At 40.3% G+C, this 15,284-nt stretch overlaps 1 protein-coding gene across 5 annotated transcripts in view; it reads left to right on the top strand.

Moving 5' to 3' along the window:
* fbxw7 (F-box and WD repeat domain containing 7) overlaps positions 1-15,284 on the top strand; it is a 140,099-nt gene that overhangs the window by 37,599 nt on the left and 87,216 nt on the right. For 4 of the 5 annotated variants that reach the window (XM_055009772.1, XM_055009770.1, XM_055009769.1 and 1 more), the window contains one exon: positions 14,950-15,198. In XM_055009772.1, coding sequence (XP_054865747.1) covers positions 15,019-15,198 — 180 coding nt within the window. In that variant the 5' untranslated portion in view covers positions 14,950-15,018. Of the gene's footprint in view, positions 1-8,261; positions 8,430-14,949; positions 15,199-15,284 lie in introns of those variants that run through there. The other variant, XM_055009768.1, reaches the window with a different exon arrangement.

Raw genomic sequence — 15,284 nt, 5'->3', positions numbered from 1 at the left:
TAGTTACAGTGACTGTGCTACTGTCTCGCAATGATACAGAAATATTTAACAAATCTGTGGATCCAGACTATGAGTCACATCACTGCCAAAATCTAATGAGGTGGTCCTTGTGTCATTTCTGTCCTTCCCTGAAAATTTCATCCAAATCCGTTGGTCCGTTTTTGAGTAATGTTGTGCACAGACAGATTCACAGATGGAAAAACGTACGCTGATTGTCACACAACTCAGTTAGCAATCATAAATTCCAGTGCTTAACAATACAGTTGGAACTGAGCCTCATCTAAACCAACTGCAGCAGTAAAATCCTCCTTTCTATTGAACATTTTTACGTTTGTGGCATATTTGTATTTTAGTATCATTTAAAATGCAAAACCTTTATTGTAATTCAGTATTTTTACGTTGTACCATTTGTATTTTTACTTTAAGCATAGAATCAGAGCTAATGTTAGCCACATTAGCGACACAAGTCAACTTTAGAGATTTCCCTGTTGCTGTGGTGTCATTTCCATCAATTAGAAAAGTGATTCCTTCGGGCATTAGCTCTTCAGATCCTGGGACATCTTGTGTGTTCAATTTTGCAGCCAACAGCGGAACATTTGACGTCACTTTCTCGTGGCTGGGACATTTTGGAGTTTGCAGAAGCAGCTCTGGAAGTAAACAAACCTGGTGGCCTTTGAGGCCGCTGCTCATTTTGAATGCCTCACCCTGGCAAGCAGTGGGCAGTGAGCGGACATGAGCATACAAAGTTTGAGCTAGATGAATTTTGGTTCCTTAGCTGATGTGTAGCAGCTCAGTACAACTCTCACTGGCTCCTAAAGCTGGGAGGCTATTTAGTTGTGGGAGGTCTTGAGGAAGGGCAGAGATGAATGTCTTAATATCATAACAGCTTCTACTTCACACTTCCAAGTTTATAACAACCACAAAACACAATAAAAATAGATTTTTCACCATGTGGGACCTTTTAAATAAAGGGTCTAAGCACTTCCTCCCCTACCGGTGTTGTTGGATCTGCCTAGCTTCAAAGTTATATGTCTAGTCTGCTTGAATCTCGTGAGCTCTATCTTACTTTTCTCGCTTTGTCTGGGATTGTCCCTCCATTCTGTTAAATTTTTCTCGATCATGGCCTGTCTGTAGTGTTGCTAACCCAGACCTCTGACAGTGAAACACGTGGTCGTCCTGTGGTTGGTCTCTGTAATTGAGGTTCACTGTGGACGGGAGATGAATAAATAAAAAAAGACTAGTCAAATGCATGAGTCACATACTTTTAAGCATTATGGCTAACTGGTGTATTGATGCCACAATTTTGTCCACAATGGAAGATGAGACAACAGTGACACAGCGTTTTGTGTCTGCATTATATTACCATCCAGCGGATAGACAAAGCTGCTTTTTGGTTCTAGCTAAATTTAAAGTGCACAAGGCTGCAGTGGCCTTCAGGGTTCAGCTTTGTTTCCTTCCAGATAGTGGAATGTGTTTATGATTAATATCCTCAAAGCTATTTTACACTCTTATTTTTAAAGCTGTTTTACTTGTACATTACAGCATTTCATAGCTTTTGTACAGTTTATTTTTTTAAAAATCTATTTCATAAAACAACACTTCTAATGGCATTAGATTGACCCTTCATACTTGACCTCTTGTAAATTAATCAACAGATTTTTATAACATCTGATTCTCGACACCCATAAAACTAATTGGTGTAGATTACTCAAAATTTTGCTCACTCAATGCACTGCTTAGCATCATTTGTGTGGGAACACAGCACTGAATTTATGTAGTAATCTACTCAAGACAAATAATACGGTGGAATTCATGCCATGTCATGTGCAGAGCTACCTGCTGATGCTTCATTTTGATGCTCCCTATAGCTGCAGCTTGTAAGCCCTGTGTTGTTATGTCTTCCTCTGAGACCCTGTGCTATGGTGCAGTGAGTCTCGGCTTTATGGATCAATATCCAAGCAGTGAGTTGACACAGTGAAAAGCAATATTCATAAATAATGAACAGGGCACCCTTTCACCCTGCCCTGTCTTTCAGTCCTGGGAAAGAAAACAAAACTGAACATGATGCTAATTCTTTTCTTATGTCACTTTTTCATTTAAGATTGAACATTTTTATCATGTATTGCCGTAATGTTAGTCACTACATGTGTTAAGGGATAGAAGGGGTTTTAAAAATGCTGTCCTGTCTCCACGTTCCCGGTGTTGTATCGTCCTTTATGGATTTTTTCCTGATGATTCTAGATAGATCTCTATGTGTTTGCTGTGTTTCATTCTGCTCCTGGTGTGCTGTTTGTTCCGGGGAGAAGGCAACCCGGTGTTACAGGAAATCTCCGCTGCAATTGAATCACAGCGAGCTTGCCCCCCTTTGGTATCACTTCCATCAACAGCACAAAGATGTGGCGGTGAGCGAGCACAGAGAGCGGCTTTAAGTGCTTCATCATTACTCTTTCCACCACCTTTTATGTCGGCCGTAACTGGCAGTTGGTCACAGCTGCACACCAAAGCACGATGCACTTCACCCAAATAAATAGATGCAGCAATAACAGTCACTTTGGCAATATTTATCTGTAAAAAGACTAATGGCAGTCGATTGTGGCGTGGAACGCTTTGCACCGTTAGGTTCAAGCCAGTACGGTGAATGGTGAATAGACTAGGTGCAGACAGTGCATGCACTTTCTGCTTTAATTTGCCTCTTAAAGCTGTATTGAAATAGAACTCAAAACAGATTGGAGAAATGCTGTTGTCACATTTACAGTAAAACTGGTTAATGCGAAAAGGTTGAGTGGACATTACAAAATTGTTTTGGGTTGCCTGAAAGATAAAGAAGCATCAGTTCCTGCTCAATGTTAAATGGGATCAAAGTCTGAGCGCTATAGGGATTGGTTAATGAAAAAAATCCACAAGCCAAGCATATTTTTTTCTCACCACCTGTACGTTGATTTCAGTGAATTTCTTTGAGATGAAAAAAATGTGTGTTGAATATAACATTAAAGAAGCCAGAGCAAAATTTGAAGTGATAATTAAACGGTTAATACACTCAATCCTGATTACATCTCCATACATCTGGATCTCTGCTCTAATTCTTTTCTTTTTTTTTTAATTTATGGTTTTTATTAGAGAGTTTAACAACATTACAGATGATTTTCAGACATCTTTATCATAGTCCTCTCTTTTTTTTTCCATAACAAAAACGAACAAAACAAAAAAAGAACAAACCAGGACTAGGAGCTTACAGCCATCACTTTTTTCTCACAGGAAATATATGCATGAAAAGAAAATACAATGTTATTATTGCAAGAAAGGTCAAAGCTTCAGTCATATAAAGTCATTCCAAAAAGGGGATATAAAATGAATCCATTTGTCCCAAATTAGATAAAATTTGTCCTTTTGAATTTGTAAAGAGTATGTCAATTTTTCCATTGTAAATATTTCCTTAACTGTTCCCAACCAGTCATCAGAAGTTGGTGGGGTTGAATTTAGCCATTTTCTTGTAATTGACTTCTTACTGACTGCTAAGAGTGCTTGCAACAATTTTATATCCCTTCTTCTGTCCAGAGTTGGAACCAGACCCATATATAGATTGGTAAAATCATTAGGAATTTGAACTTTAAAGACATCATTCAGAGCTTTATTGATTCCAGACCAGTATTGATGCAATCCGGGACATTCCCAAAATATATGAAAATGATTTGCTTCTAAAGGTCCGCATTTTCTCCAACATTCTGCATTTGTATTTCTGTATTTACCCTGGCATGGGGTCCTAAAAAATCTTATGACGTTTTTCCAACAGTGTTCCCTCCAGATCAACAAGTTGGTAGAAGTCCAGTGAAAGATACAAACTTTTTCCCAATTCTCATTTGAAATTACAATTCCTGCTTCATGCTCCCATTTATTCTTGATATGTAAAGTGTTCTTGTTTTGTGCATTTAACATTCCATTATACAATTTAGAAATTCCCTTTTTTAATGAGGAATTGTAAGCTGATTTTAAAATGTTGAAAAAAAATGATTCTGTCAAAGACATTTGTGGACTTTTACAATGCTTGTTAAAATAGTCACGCATTTGGAGGAACCTAAACAAATCCTTCTGCTCCAAACCAAACTTAGTTCACAGGGACTGGAAGTTCTGTAATATTGCTGTGTGCGTGAAGGAAAGGTATGTTGTCAGTCCTTTTTCTATCTATCTAAGTTTGAAATCTTTTATCGTCTTTGTTTGGTCGGAAATCTGTGTCATAAGCACACCACCTAAAGCTGTTTAACATGTTTCCTATTTCACAGATTTTAATTATTTAATGCCATATTTTTAGTGTATGGTCAAGCCATGGATTAACAGCTTCTAACTGTTCTGCTACTCTTTTGTCTGCAATTGCAGCTTGTAAAGGGAATTTAGAGGATGTATTAAATTCTATTGTCTTCCATTTGCCTTGGAAATCTGGATTACACCACTGCAATAGAGGAATAACTTGAGAAGCATAATAGTAGTATTACTACTAAGTAAGTAGTAGTATTTCAAGAGAACAGAAAAAATCCCAGCTTTTTTTTTTTTTTTTTAACTTGATTTGATTGATTTGTCCCTGTATTTGCTATCATCGTGTTAATGAAATTTGGCCTGTCTGAAGGAGGATGACCACATCCAAATGGTGGATACCAGCAGAGAATTAACTTACAATAGTGCCTGCATGAAAGCCGTTTCTAAGCATGGTCCAGGTGAATTCAACAGCTGTCACGTTCCACAATACAGTAAATGACGAGGAAGAAGATATGAGACCAGCTTTTAGGATCTGTTCTGATTATTATACTACCGTTCAAAAGTTTGGGGTCACTTAGAAATGTCCTTATTTTTGATAGAAAAGCAGTTTTTTTTTTAATGAAGAAAACAGTAAATTAATCAGAAATCCATTCTAGACATTGTTAATGTGGTAAATGACTATTCTAGCTGGAAACAGCAGATTTTTAATGGAATATCTCCATAGGGGTACAGAGGAACATTTCCAGCAACCATCACTCCTGTGTTCTAATGCTACATTGTGTTAGCTAATGGTGTTGAAAGGCTCATTGATGATTAGAAAACCCTTGTGCAGTTATGTTAACACATGGATAAAAGTGGGAGTTTTCATGGAAAACATGGAATCATCTGGGTGACCCCAAACTTTTGAATGGTTTGTGTGTGTGTGTGTATATATATAGTTTTACATGTATATATTGTAAATATTGTAGATATTATAATGTATTATTATACTCTGTTTTGAATAATTTTTGTTTTGTTCTTTACCAGTCCAATGGTAAGTTCTTGCATCAAATTTTCATTTAAATTGTGCCCAGCCAGTGTATGTTTTGTTTGACAATAAAGTGGCTATTCTATTCTATTCTATTCTATTCTATTCTATTCTATTCTATTCTATTCTATTCTATTCTATTCTATTCTATTCTATTCTATTCTATTCTATTCTATTCTATTCTATTCTATTCTATTCTCTTAATTAAGAAACTAACAATTAGAAAGGACTAATGCAGTATTAAGTTGAGAAATGGCTGCAGCTATGAATTATTTCCTTCATTTATTATTTGTTTGTCCATAAATCAGAATATAAAAAACTTACCATAGGTCATAAACACAAACTGTACAAACAAATATTTTGTTTATTATTAGATAAGATGAGGAAAAGCTGAAAATATTCACATTTTGCAAGCTGCATCCAACAAATGCTGAATATTTTACATATGACTCAAATAATTGTTTATCACAATAGCTGATTTGTTTTCTGTCACTTTACTCATTATTTCTACTTGCAACAAAAACATGCTACAATACTACAGAAACACTGTATTTTAAGAAATCATAGCACATATAGAATCACTACTTGCATTGAAATTTCATGATTCTCGATACCAAACTCGGTACCAAGAAATCTGAATAAATTTCAATGTCTTTTTGCATAAACTGCCGCATACGCAATATGCTAATACACATTCACGACATTTTTACCCCAATTTTTTTTTCAGACTGAGTTGTAATGCCTGTAACTTACTCACATTTTCTACAACACACATTATAAGCTGTTGCTACACTAACCTAAACAACACGGGCTTCCAGATTGCAATCTTTTTTTGAGAGCGTACAAGTTAAAATTTTGCGCGGTCACATTTGTACGAGTTCATGATGATCATTAGGCAGATTTGGCGCGCCAGTGACTGGCACTTGCATCTACGCTTGTCACTGTGATTGAAAATAGCATTTTTTAGATTTACTGGTTCAGGTCTCACCCTGCCTGATGCATGAAACAATCTGTTTTGCCGTCACCATGCTCCAGTTAAGAAACGATTGGTACTGACGCTAAAAGTGCGCTCTGCTTGTAGAAAAGTCAGCATATAGAAAACTTCACTCATAGCAAACAGTGTATATAGATAAAATCATAACTATTTTCCAAACAATTTGTGCTCACACGTCTGTCTGAGTGCTCTGCAGCTGGCAGGCTAGAGGGTACCTTAACCTGCATGTGAGGCTTTTAGGGAGCATTGACATCAGTCAAGTCGCATGCTGGTGTGACCAACTGGTAAAGTCAATAGCACCAGTGCTACCAGTCGCAAAATCAGTCTAGAGCCCTGCAAGATATTGCTAGCATTAGTAAAGATTGTGCATGGAGGATTGCCACAATAGTGTTCAGATTCAGCCAGTTAGAAAAAGCAAAATATCTCTGTACACGATTCTTGCTTTGTTGTATGTTTAATATTCAGATTGGTCAGTATGAGAGTCTTACATCTGTTTAACCTTCACCATTTCCTCCTTTTTCATTGTCTTTGTATTGGTGATGATAGCAGACAGTGACTTTAAATAGCTAACATTGTTTTGTGTGTAGTATTAATAGTAAACTGTTGCTGATCCTTTAACCAAGGGCCTGTTCTCACTTTATTGGCAGCCTGTCTTTGTCTTGCCATAATTACTGCCCCTCCTACTCGCTGTCTCTCCCTGCCCCCCCTCAGCTACATCAGCTCTGGTAACTATTAGCTTCTGCACTAAATGACCCGGTGCATAGATTCCCTTGGTTAAACATATGTGATGAGGTGAGTGGGGAATGTGACGGTTCACCAAAGCCGGAGCAGATGTTGACACACTCGGGAGTTAAAAAGGATGCACTTGTGCTGCAGATTTTTTGAACTAGCACTAATCATAGACTTTGTGCACCATATAATACTGCGCTCTATCTCAGCACTCTATTAAATCCTTAATAACTGTAAATTACTGTGATAGAGTTTAATAGCTGCAGATTTCAGAGGGTTTATTTTCCACTTGTCTTTTCAGTTTTTCTTAATCAGTTAGAGAAACTGTCACACTGAGAGGATTTTCATCTTTTGAAGTATCCATTCATTTCACTGATTATTGCAGCGATCATCAGCGACATCTTGACCGCAGCGACAAGTTATTAGCATAATTATCCTGTCTGCTCAGTTATTGTCTCCTAAATGCTTACCCTGGACCCCTCCCCCACCACATCCTCACTGTATCCTGCTTATCAGTCCTTCTGGTGCATACAGAGTGGCTTGGATTTCTTCTAATATTCTGTCCACTGCTTCTTCAATTAATGGAGCAACTCGAAGCTCGAATGTCATATGAGAAAAGCACTTTTATCGGCAAGTTGGAGGAGCTCAGTCTGAGTGGTTTACCGCCGCTGCTGCTGCTGCTGCTGCTGCTGCTGGTGGTGGTGGTGGTGGTGGTGGTGGTGGGGTGCACAGTGGTGGCAGCAGCGTTGACGGGGATAGCATCCTCATTGCACAGCAGCCGAAGCCAGTGGAGGGAGTGGAAAGAAACGGATGGAAATTATGGGAGACAGAAGGGAGTAGTGGCAGACACTACGCTGCATCCTGTGTATTATTTGCAATCTGAAGAAGGTGTCTTGTGGATGGAAGTGAGTTTGGCTAAAGGAGGAGGGGGGCTGTTGTGGGAGGCGTGTGCTGTTTAGAGATAGAAGTACAGCACAGGGAGTGGAGTAAGTGGGAAGCAGTCACAAGGGAAATGGACTGACAAACTGTACTTCTCAACTCAAGTACCCTCACGGCGGATTAAGGTAAGCATCGGCGTCTGTATTATGCTCGCCGTGGACAAAAACCAGTGTGATCTCTGACGGAGTACCTGTGGATCGGCACCATGTGGAATACATTACAGCGAAGGCATCAGCTGTGAGGACAACAGAGGGAATTCAGTGAAGACCAGGAAGTGGCTGTGGCTTGCAGCTAGTTTTCCCCACATATCTTCTAACCCCAGGAACAGCAGGGCTACTAATGAGCAAGTCGATGTGTGGCTGTGGCTGCAGCATCATCTCCTCTCTGATGAAGAGACTGGGCCGCACAGCTTGCTGCTCAGATCTCCTCTCCTGCAGCCATACTTCAGAGCAGCTGCAGCGACTGGCCACCGGCTGTCCACCTCAACCAAAGGTAACAGTGCGTCAGCTCCCCCCGTCAGACACAACAGCATCCTCGTGTTCAGCCTGAATTATGCCATTTGTGTGCAATGCAAAATACATATAAGACCTGACAGCATGTTTGAGAAAGCACTGCTTTAGGAGGATAGCATCCTTGATTATCTGCTTTGGTTGTCTGAAATGATTTTTCAGGTATCGGAACTGGGCAACCGAGGAGAGCAGCACGGTAATTGATTCTTTAATGTATCCAGGTGATTTAATGGTTGTCTTGCTGCCTTGACAACAGTGGACTTGCTCTCAGTTTGCACAGTCGTTTAAATGGATGCCTTCAGTCTGCCTGCGGTTTACAGTGATTGCTGCCCTTCCTCAATTGGAGATATAGCTTTTTCTAATGCAACAAATAAAAGCCAAATAAGACTGTGTGTACGTCTGAGTGCTTGGTGCGCCAACGTGTGAATGAGAGTGCGACTTTGCTCTAACATGGGCTTCTGTTGCATGACTGTGGCTCCAAGGGTTCCCTCTGCTTCATCGCTTGTTGTGCACATGACTGTTTTGGTAGTAAGCTGACACTGAATGGGATTTTAAGACCATTCTGGCAGCGGGCCACCCTCACAGCAGAGCAGTGGAGATTGATTCTCTTGGTTTCCAAGAAGATTTATGCTCTCATGAGTAGTGATAGAAATCCACAAAGGAAAATGTTGTGGTATTATTGAGCTGTTGCATGGCAACAATTCAAATGAAAAAGAGGTAATGACTGACAGCCTTAGAGGAGGCGTATTTCTTATAGACAAAACCTTGATGTCATTTATGTTGAACAGAAGTCATTGTTTCCCTGAGAAGGCAGTGTTCTAAAACGAAGCACTTGACTGTGTAAATGAATGTGGAAAAAATGTTGTCCCTCTGTCAAGCAGCTCAAGGATTCAAGTTTCACTTTCTTCCTTTGAGACACCACAGGGCACCAGCTCAAAATAGACCCATCGATTGAGAGCTTCTGCATTGAACTGAAAGCACAGATGTCTCAGCAAACACTGTGTATTTATAGGATAACAAGACTCGAAAAGAAACCTGGACACCCATCCCCAATATTTCACTTCATAGCTACAAACAATTCATAGTTGCAAAAGTTAGAACTCTTACTCAGGGCTGCTTGCTTTTCCTCTCACATGTTGGAGTCACTCAAGAGGCTGAATGTGCCTTTTAGCTTTCAAATACCTTTACTAATTTATTCACTAATCTCCCGTTGTTAATATGGTGAAATTTTTTGAGGAGCAAATAATCAGCTGCTTGATATACAACCATATCTACTCTGAGCTTTGCGAACAGCCAGTATTTCCCTCAGTCTCTACACCTATTCTGTCAAGGTCACACTGGTGTGATTTATAGCTGCCACTTGGGGTTGTTAAGCTCAGTTTTCTGATTTTCTGTCCTCATTCTTACCATGGTTCATGTCTAAGATGTATCCAGTAGCTTTGTAGTGAGCGAGTCTCCTTTAAGTAACACTTGAGCCCAACAGGATCTCAGATTTGCTCATCAGTATACTGGTCTTGGTTGTACATTATTTGAGTTCATTATTCTAATTTTTGCAGATATCACACTTTTTTAGATTTTCGGCTCATTGTAAAAAGAATTGCAACTTTCTTTTGCTGCTATTGATATTTCAGAGTTTAGAAAATTAAATTTGGTCATATTGACTCATCATTTGTTTTTCTGAACGTACAAACATGTTTCATTTAAAAACTGTGACTAGTATTTTTACTCAATGAGACATTTTGCAGTTGAAAAGAGCAGCTTGTCTGATACCTGGCTAAATTGCTGTGGTTTGTAATTGGACTGGAAGTGGACCAAGCCTTACGAGTGATAATGAACAATTAACATGCCTTTGTCGACCTGATGCTATGTTTTGGCTTGAGAGAAACAATTTAGCGATAAACAGCAAAACATTGTAGCTATGATTAGATTGTATCTCAGGCTGCCTCTGGCTTTACTTTGAGCCAGCTGCGATTGAGTGCTGTAGCTGTTGTAACACTCTGTTGAACATGAGTGTTATAATGTGGCTCCACCGACGTGTGTTTTTGGTTTACTTCTGCAGCAGGAGAGGATAAGTTGGATGCCAGCTGTGTGGCGGGGCGAGGACATTAGCTCGCTGCTCTGTTGCTGTCTGTAGAAAGTTAAGGCGTACTTGTTAAACGTCCTCACGGCGTGCAGAGAACTTTGTCCAAATCTATCCAAGGAGAGCCGGCGTACTCCTGCTCAAGTGCCCTGTGTTGATTCTGTGCACAAGGCTCAAGTAATGTCTGTGTGTGCCACAGCTGTGTCTTTTATCTGTGAAGTGCCAAGTTGGCATCGCACACTGACGAACTCCCAGCCCTCCTCCCCTCCAGCAGCTATAACAGGGACTGTCTGCATGTATGTTGCACTGCCAAACTGCTGGGCACACATTGTACGTCTTATTATTCTAACAGACGGAAAAAGCTTTTTCCCAGGAAGTAGCATTAAAAGTACATGCTTAAAGGCACAATTAAGGAGATGCTGTCTTAGGCCTTGTCCACACGTAGCAGGGTTTTTGTAAAACCGAATATCCTGTCCCCTCCGTCTAGAAAAAAACTTACGTAACTTCATCCACACCTAACCGCATAAGTGCGTTTTTAAGCACATTCATAAGCATGTAGGACCTTTAGGTGGCAGTAGTTCCCCAAATCCTAGCAAGGTGGTGGAGAATAACCGTCCTTAACGTCGTCCTTCGCCTGTGTTGTTGAATGTGGAGCAGTATCTAGGCTTGTAAAAACAAGCAAGTAAAAAGCGCCTGTACAAGAAACATCGCCCAAAACCTTGTGAGAGCATCCATACTGTTACCCAATGTAAACACAGGTCGCATATGTGAACGGAGAATTCGCAAATCTTCACTTTGGTCGGAGTTTTTAAAAAGAATCGCTTTTGATGACGTAAATCTGCGTTTTCGTGTGGATGATAGGCCGAATCGTAGAAAAATATCTTCATTTTGTGAGATACCCGGCTACGTGTGGACAAGGCCTTACTTGGCATGCAATAAACCTGTTGGCAATGGGAGAGGTGAATACAGGCAGGATGTGCTTGCATGCCTGTGTTTAAGGGTTTTTTTGTCTTTAGAGTGCAGTGTGCAGGCTGGAAAAGCAATATAGCACTACAGATGTTGTTGCAAAGAATGGCTTTTTCACATTACACATAGTTATTTGTGTCTAAAATCTATTTTAGAGCAGCTTTAATGATCATCATTCTGGTGCAGTAGGCTAGGAGACCAGATGATGATAGCGCTGCACTCCAGGGAAGGCTGTAACTTGTTTGTCATACAAGTTGCAACATCTTTTAAAAACAAACAAAAAAAATAAACAAGACATTGTGTCTGACTCTATGCCACATATTCTCATAAGAACTCAGATTTTATTTTCTGTGTTTGCTGTTCGAGGCTTTCTGTCACCTGGCCACCTGTGTCACATTCACACCTGCCCTCCCCAGTTTCCCAAAGCTATTTCTGTCCACCTTACAGTTTTTGCAGGACTGAGTAGAGACTGATGAATGAAGCTTGTGTATACTAAAGGCCATGTGGCGGGACTTTGTTGTTGGAATTTCCACTTTCTACGTGTTGGCTGCACCAAGACACCGCTTCAAGCACTTTGAACGTGAAGAACAGTTTGTTTCTGTATACAAGTTGCGGGGGGTGGGGGGCTGCTCTGCAATCTGAGATAGGTCTAATGCTTCCCACCATAGCACCGGGTCTATACAGCAAAGAGGAAGAGAAGCCTTTCAAAGGGACCAGTGACTTTTTCCTCAAGGTCAAAGCAATTGCTATGAACTGGAGTAGATAAAGTATGCGAGCTTTCCCCCAAATATTTCTTCATTTCTTGTGTTGGTGCATCAAAGACATTTGGAACTGCAGTCTGCATGGCTGATTCTTAATTTGTCACAGTTAAGATAAGGTATGGACCTCATGTGGGCAATAAAAAGGCCTGTTGGCACCTTTAAAGCTACATTAAGGAAGATGATGTGCCATTTAATAGACAAAAGTAAACTTTTTTTTTTTTTTTTTTTTTTTTTTTTTTTTTTTTTACAGACAGGAGAGAAGCAGTGTCCTCATATGTCCGAGGGTGAAGTGGCACATGACTGATCCTAGACACTGAAATAATTGTTTACCCATAAAATGTTTAGAGGACACATTTTTTATCTTTGTTGTGGACTACTCGGGTGACACGAAGGAAATGTTTGTCAACAACAGTCTGGACTCACAGTTTTGTTTTTTTTTAATTGCACAAAATGTGTTATTTATTTGGTGTTACAGACCTCCACTTCCACCGCTAATGTATGCACAGTTGGTGCTGTCGTATGAAGGCACAACACTAGTATTTCTTACAACTTGTCCTCCAGCTGCACATGCATTGGCTGGAGTCATTGATACTAAAAAGCCTCGAGGACAGAGCCGTTTTGCATGCTAGCTACTCAACCCACCACTTGGACCGGACAAATCCACGAGTCACACATCCCACTTACCTTTATTTGCATAATCCCTCCCTGCCACACAAATCTTGAGTCAGAAAAGCATTTAGGTATTGAGTTGATTTGCTTTCGAGTGCTTTAACGTGTGTAGTGTAAGCCCGTGTCTTTTTTAGAAGTTTGTTTCAAATTTCACCAAAGAGAATCAGTGTAAGGAGAGGTGCCTATGAAAATACTTTTAAGATCTTGGGTTTGAAAGTGATCATCATTAGGGTACTTCAGCAATTCAAAAACTGTCCTCCAAAAGTTTGTTTTTGTCTACAAAAACACACAGCTGCTGTGGAGTGAGTGGCACTTGTAAGTAAGATGTAAGATGCTCCCTGTGCATATCTAATGCACTATATGGACATGTCTACATTGTGTCTACATGTGTACAGTCGTTCCAGCCTCCTGGGACCTCAGGTGACCCAGGATGAAAACAGTGGATCAGCGCATCCATAGCAATGATAGTGTCATCTTCTGGATTAGCACGTCTCATCTTTAGTCTGTACCGGCGCATCGTTCGCTCAGTCTCACCTCCTGGCCACAGTGAGCTGTATCCTTATCTCTTGTTTCCAATAGCTTAACTACAGCACACAACAGTACTGAGTGCGCCCCAGGTCAATATCACGAAAATGTTTAAAATGATTAGAAATCTAGCAGGATGCTTGAATATTTGGATCTCAAAATTAATATCCGGATACCACCGTCGGGACTGGATATTCGGATATTCGGGTCCAGCCCTACTATAAATGTCATTTTATCTACTTCTTTTACCCTAATTATCCCCTGCCAGATCCACAGCAAATATGCTGGACCCCATCTGTTCCAAACAAATTTATTTTGGTTTGGTTGACCAAAAAATTTGCTGATAGTCAACTTTTGAGGTTTATTCTTGCGGTTTTGAGCTGTTTGAACACTGTCTGTAGAAGTTGGCTTCACGCAATTTCCCTCACGCTGTCTGATTAGCCGCTGACACATCAGGTTCCACAGAAAAAATCCTTTTTACCAAGTCACAAGCACATACATGTGTGTTTTCAAAGCAAGATTGGATTAATATTGAATTGATAATCACTACTTTGAGTTCTGTTATTTGTAGTATGGCTCTTTGTTTGCCTGTTGACCTTTTATGTAAGTGTGTTTATGCTTTATGTAGCACAACCCCCTTTCTGAAGTGTTTCCATCTAGTTTCCTGTTCTGCATTTGAAACAACCCATGCCAAAAGAGAAAGCTGTGGTAAATTCTGAAAGTAATTACAGTATGATTAAACAATTTTGAATGATTTAACATCTTAGTGAAATTCCACAGGGCTTTACTCTGTTTTGTCTTGTACAGTACAGCAGCATCATGTGTGCAATCTTGTCTGTAAGCGTGAGGACATATGGATGAATAGAAACCGATGTTTTGATGGAGGCAGATTAGCACTGATGCTGCATCTGTCACTCATTGTCATAGGAAGAAGCTGCCTCATTGTAGATAAAGCTCTGGTGTCTGTCCTTCAATACACAAAATAGGAGAAATTAGTATGTTTTTTTAGGTTTACCAACATGAATTGGTAAATTCATAGCAGCAACACAACAGATTTAGAGGCTTTTGTTTTTCTGGAGATTGTTGTCCACATAAATCTTAAAGGCAATTGTTGAACAAGCCTCTGGTACATTAAGCTGTGTTTTGCTTTTGTATTTGACAGATTGGACTTTGTTTATTGGCTTTGTTAGAAGTTGGAACACTAGTAACTCTCAAGGCTGTTCTGCCCATCCATCCACATTTGAGGCAGAGCATCCAGTGCTGTGTGATCTGAAGCCAAACACAATCACTCCCACCTTTTTCTCTTGGTTGTGATGCTGTGCAGCAAAAATGTGTCTCCAAGAGCAAATGTTTTTAATGTCCATTATTCTGATTCAGAGACAACAATAGAACTTGTGTGTGGAATGATGTCTCTTGAGCTATTGTTCTATTTTTCTCTTATTAACAAAATCTAAGTGAGGACAAAGGAAAACAGTCTGTGCTTTTTGTGTGTCTCTTTGCAGAATGTCAAGCCCTTCTCCTCCTCAGACAGCCTAGCGAAGGTCCAGGAGGTAGCAAGCTGGCTTTTGGAAATGAACCAGGATCTGCTGTCGGGGGGCAGCAGCAGCAGGCGGAGTCGGGGGCCTGGGGGTCCGGCAGTGCGAGGTAACGCCTCCTCCACGGCCCGGGCACCCCAGCAGGCGGCAGAAGAGGGCGATGAGGATGAGCACATGAACCGGGTAGTCGAAGAGGAAGAGCAGCTGCAGCAGAGGGTGAGGCCGACTGATGTTCAAAAAATTGCTTCTCTGTTTCCACCAAAACTTGTGAAACAGAAAACAGGCAAGGGGTGTCTGCGAAA

Source organism: Amphiprion ocellaris, chromosome 4, assembly GCF_022539595.1.
Source record: "Amphiprion ocellaris isolate individual 3 ecotype Okinawa chromosome 4, ASM2253959v1, whole genome shotgun sequence".
Lineage (NCBI taxonomy): Eukaryota > Metazoa > Chordata > Actinopteri > Pomacentridae > Amphiprion > Amphiprion ocellaris.
This window is presented reverse-complemented; position numbering and strand designations above follow the sequence as displayed.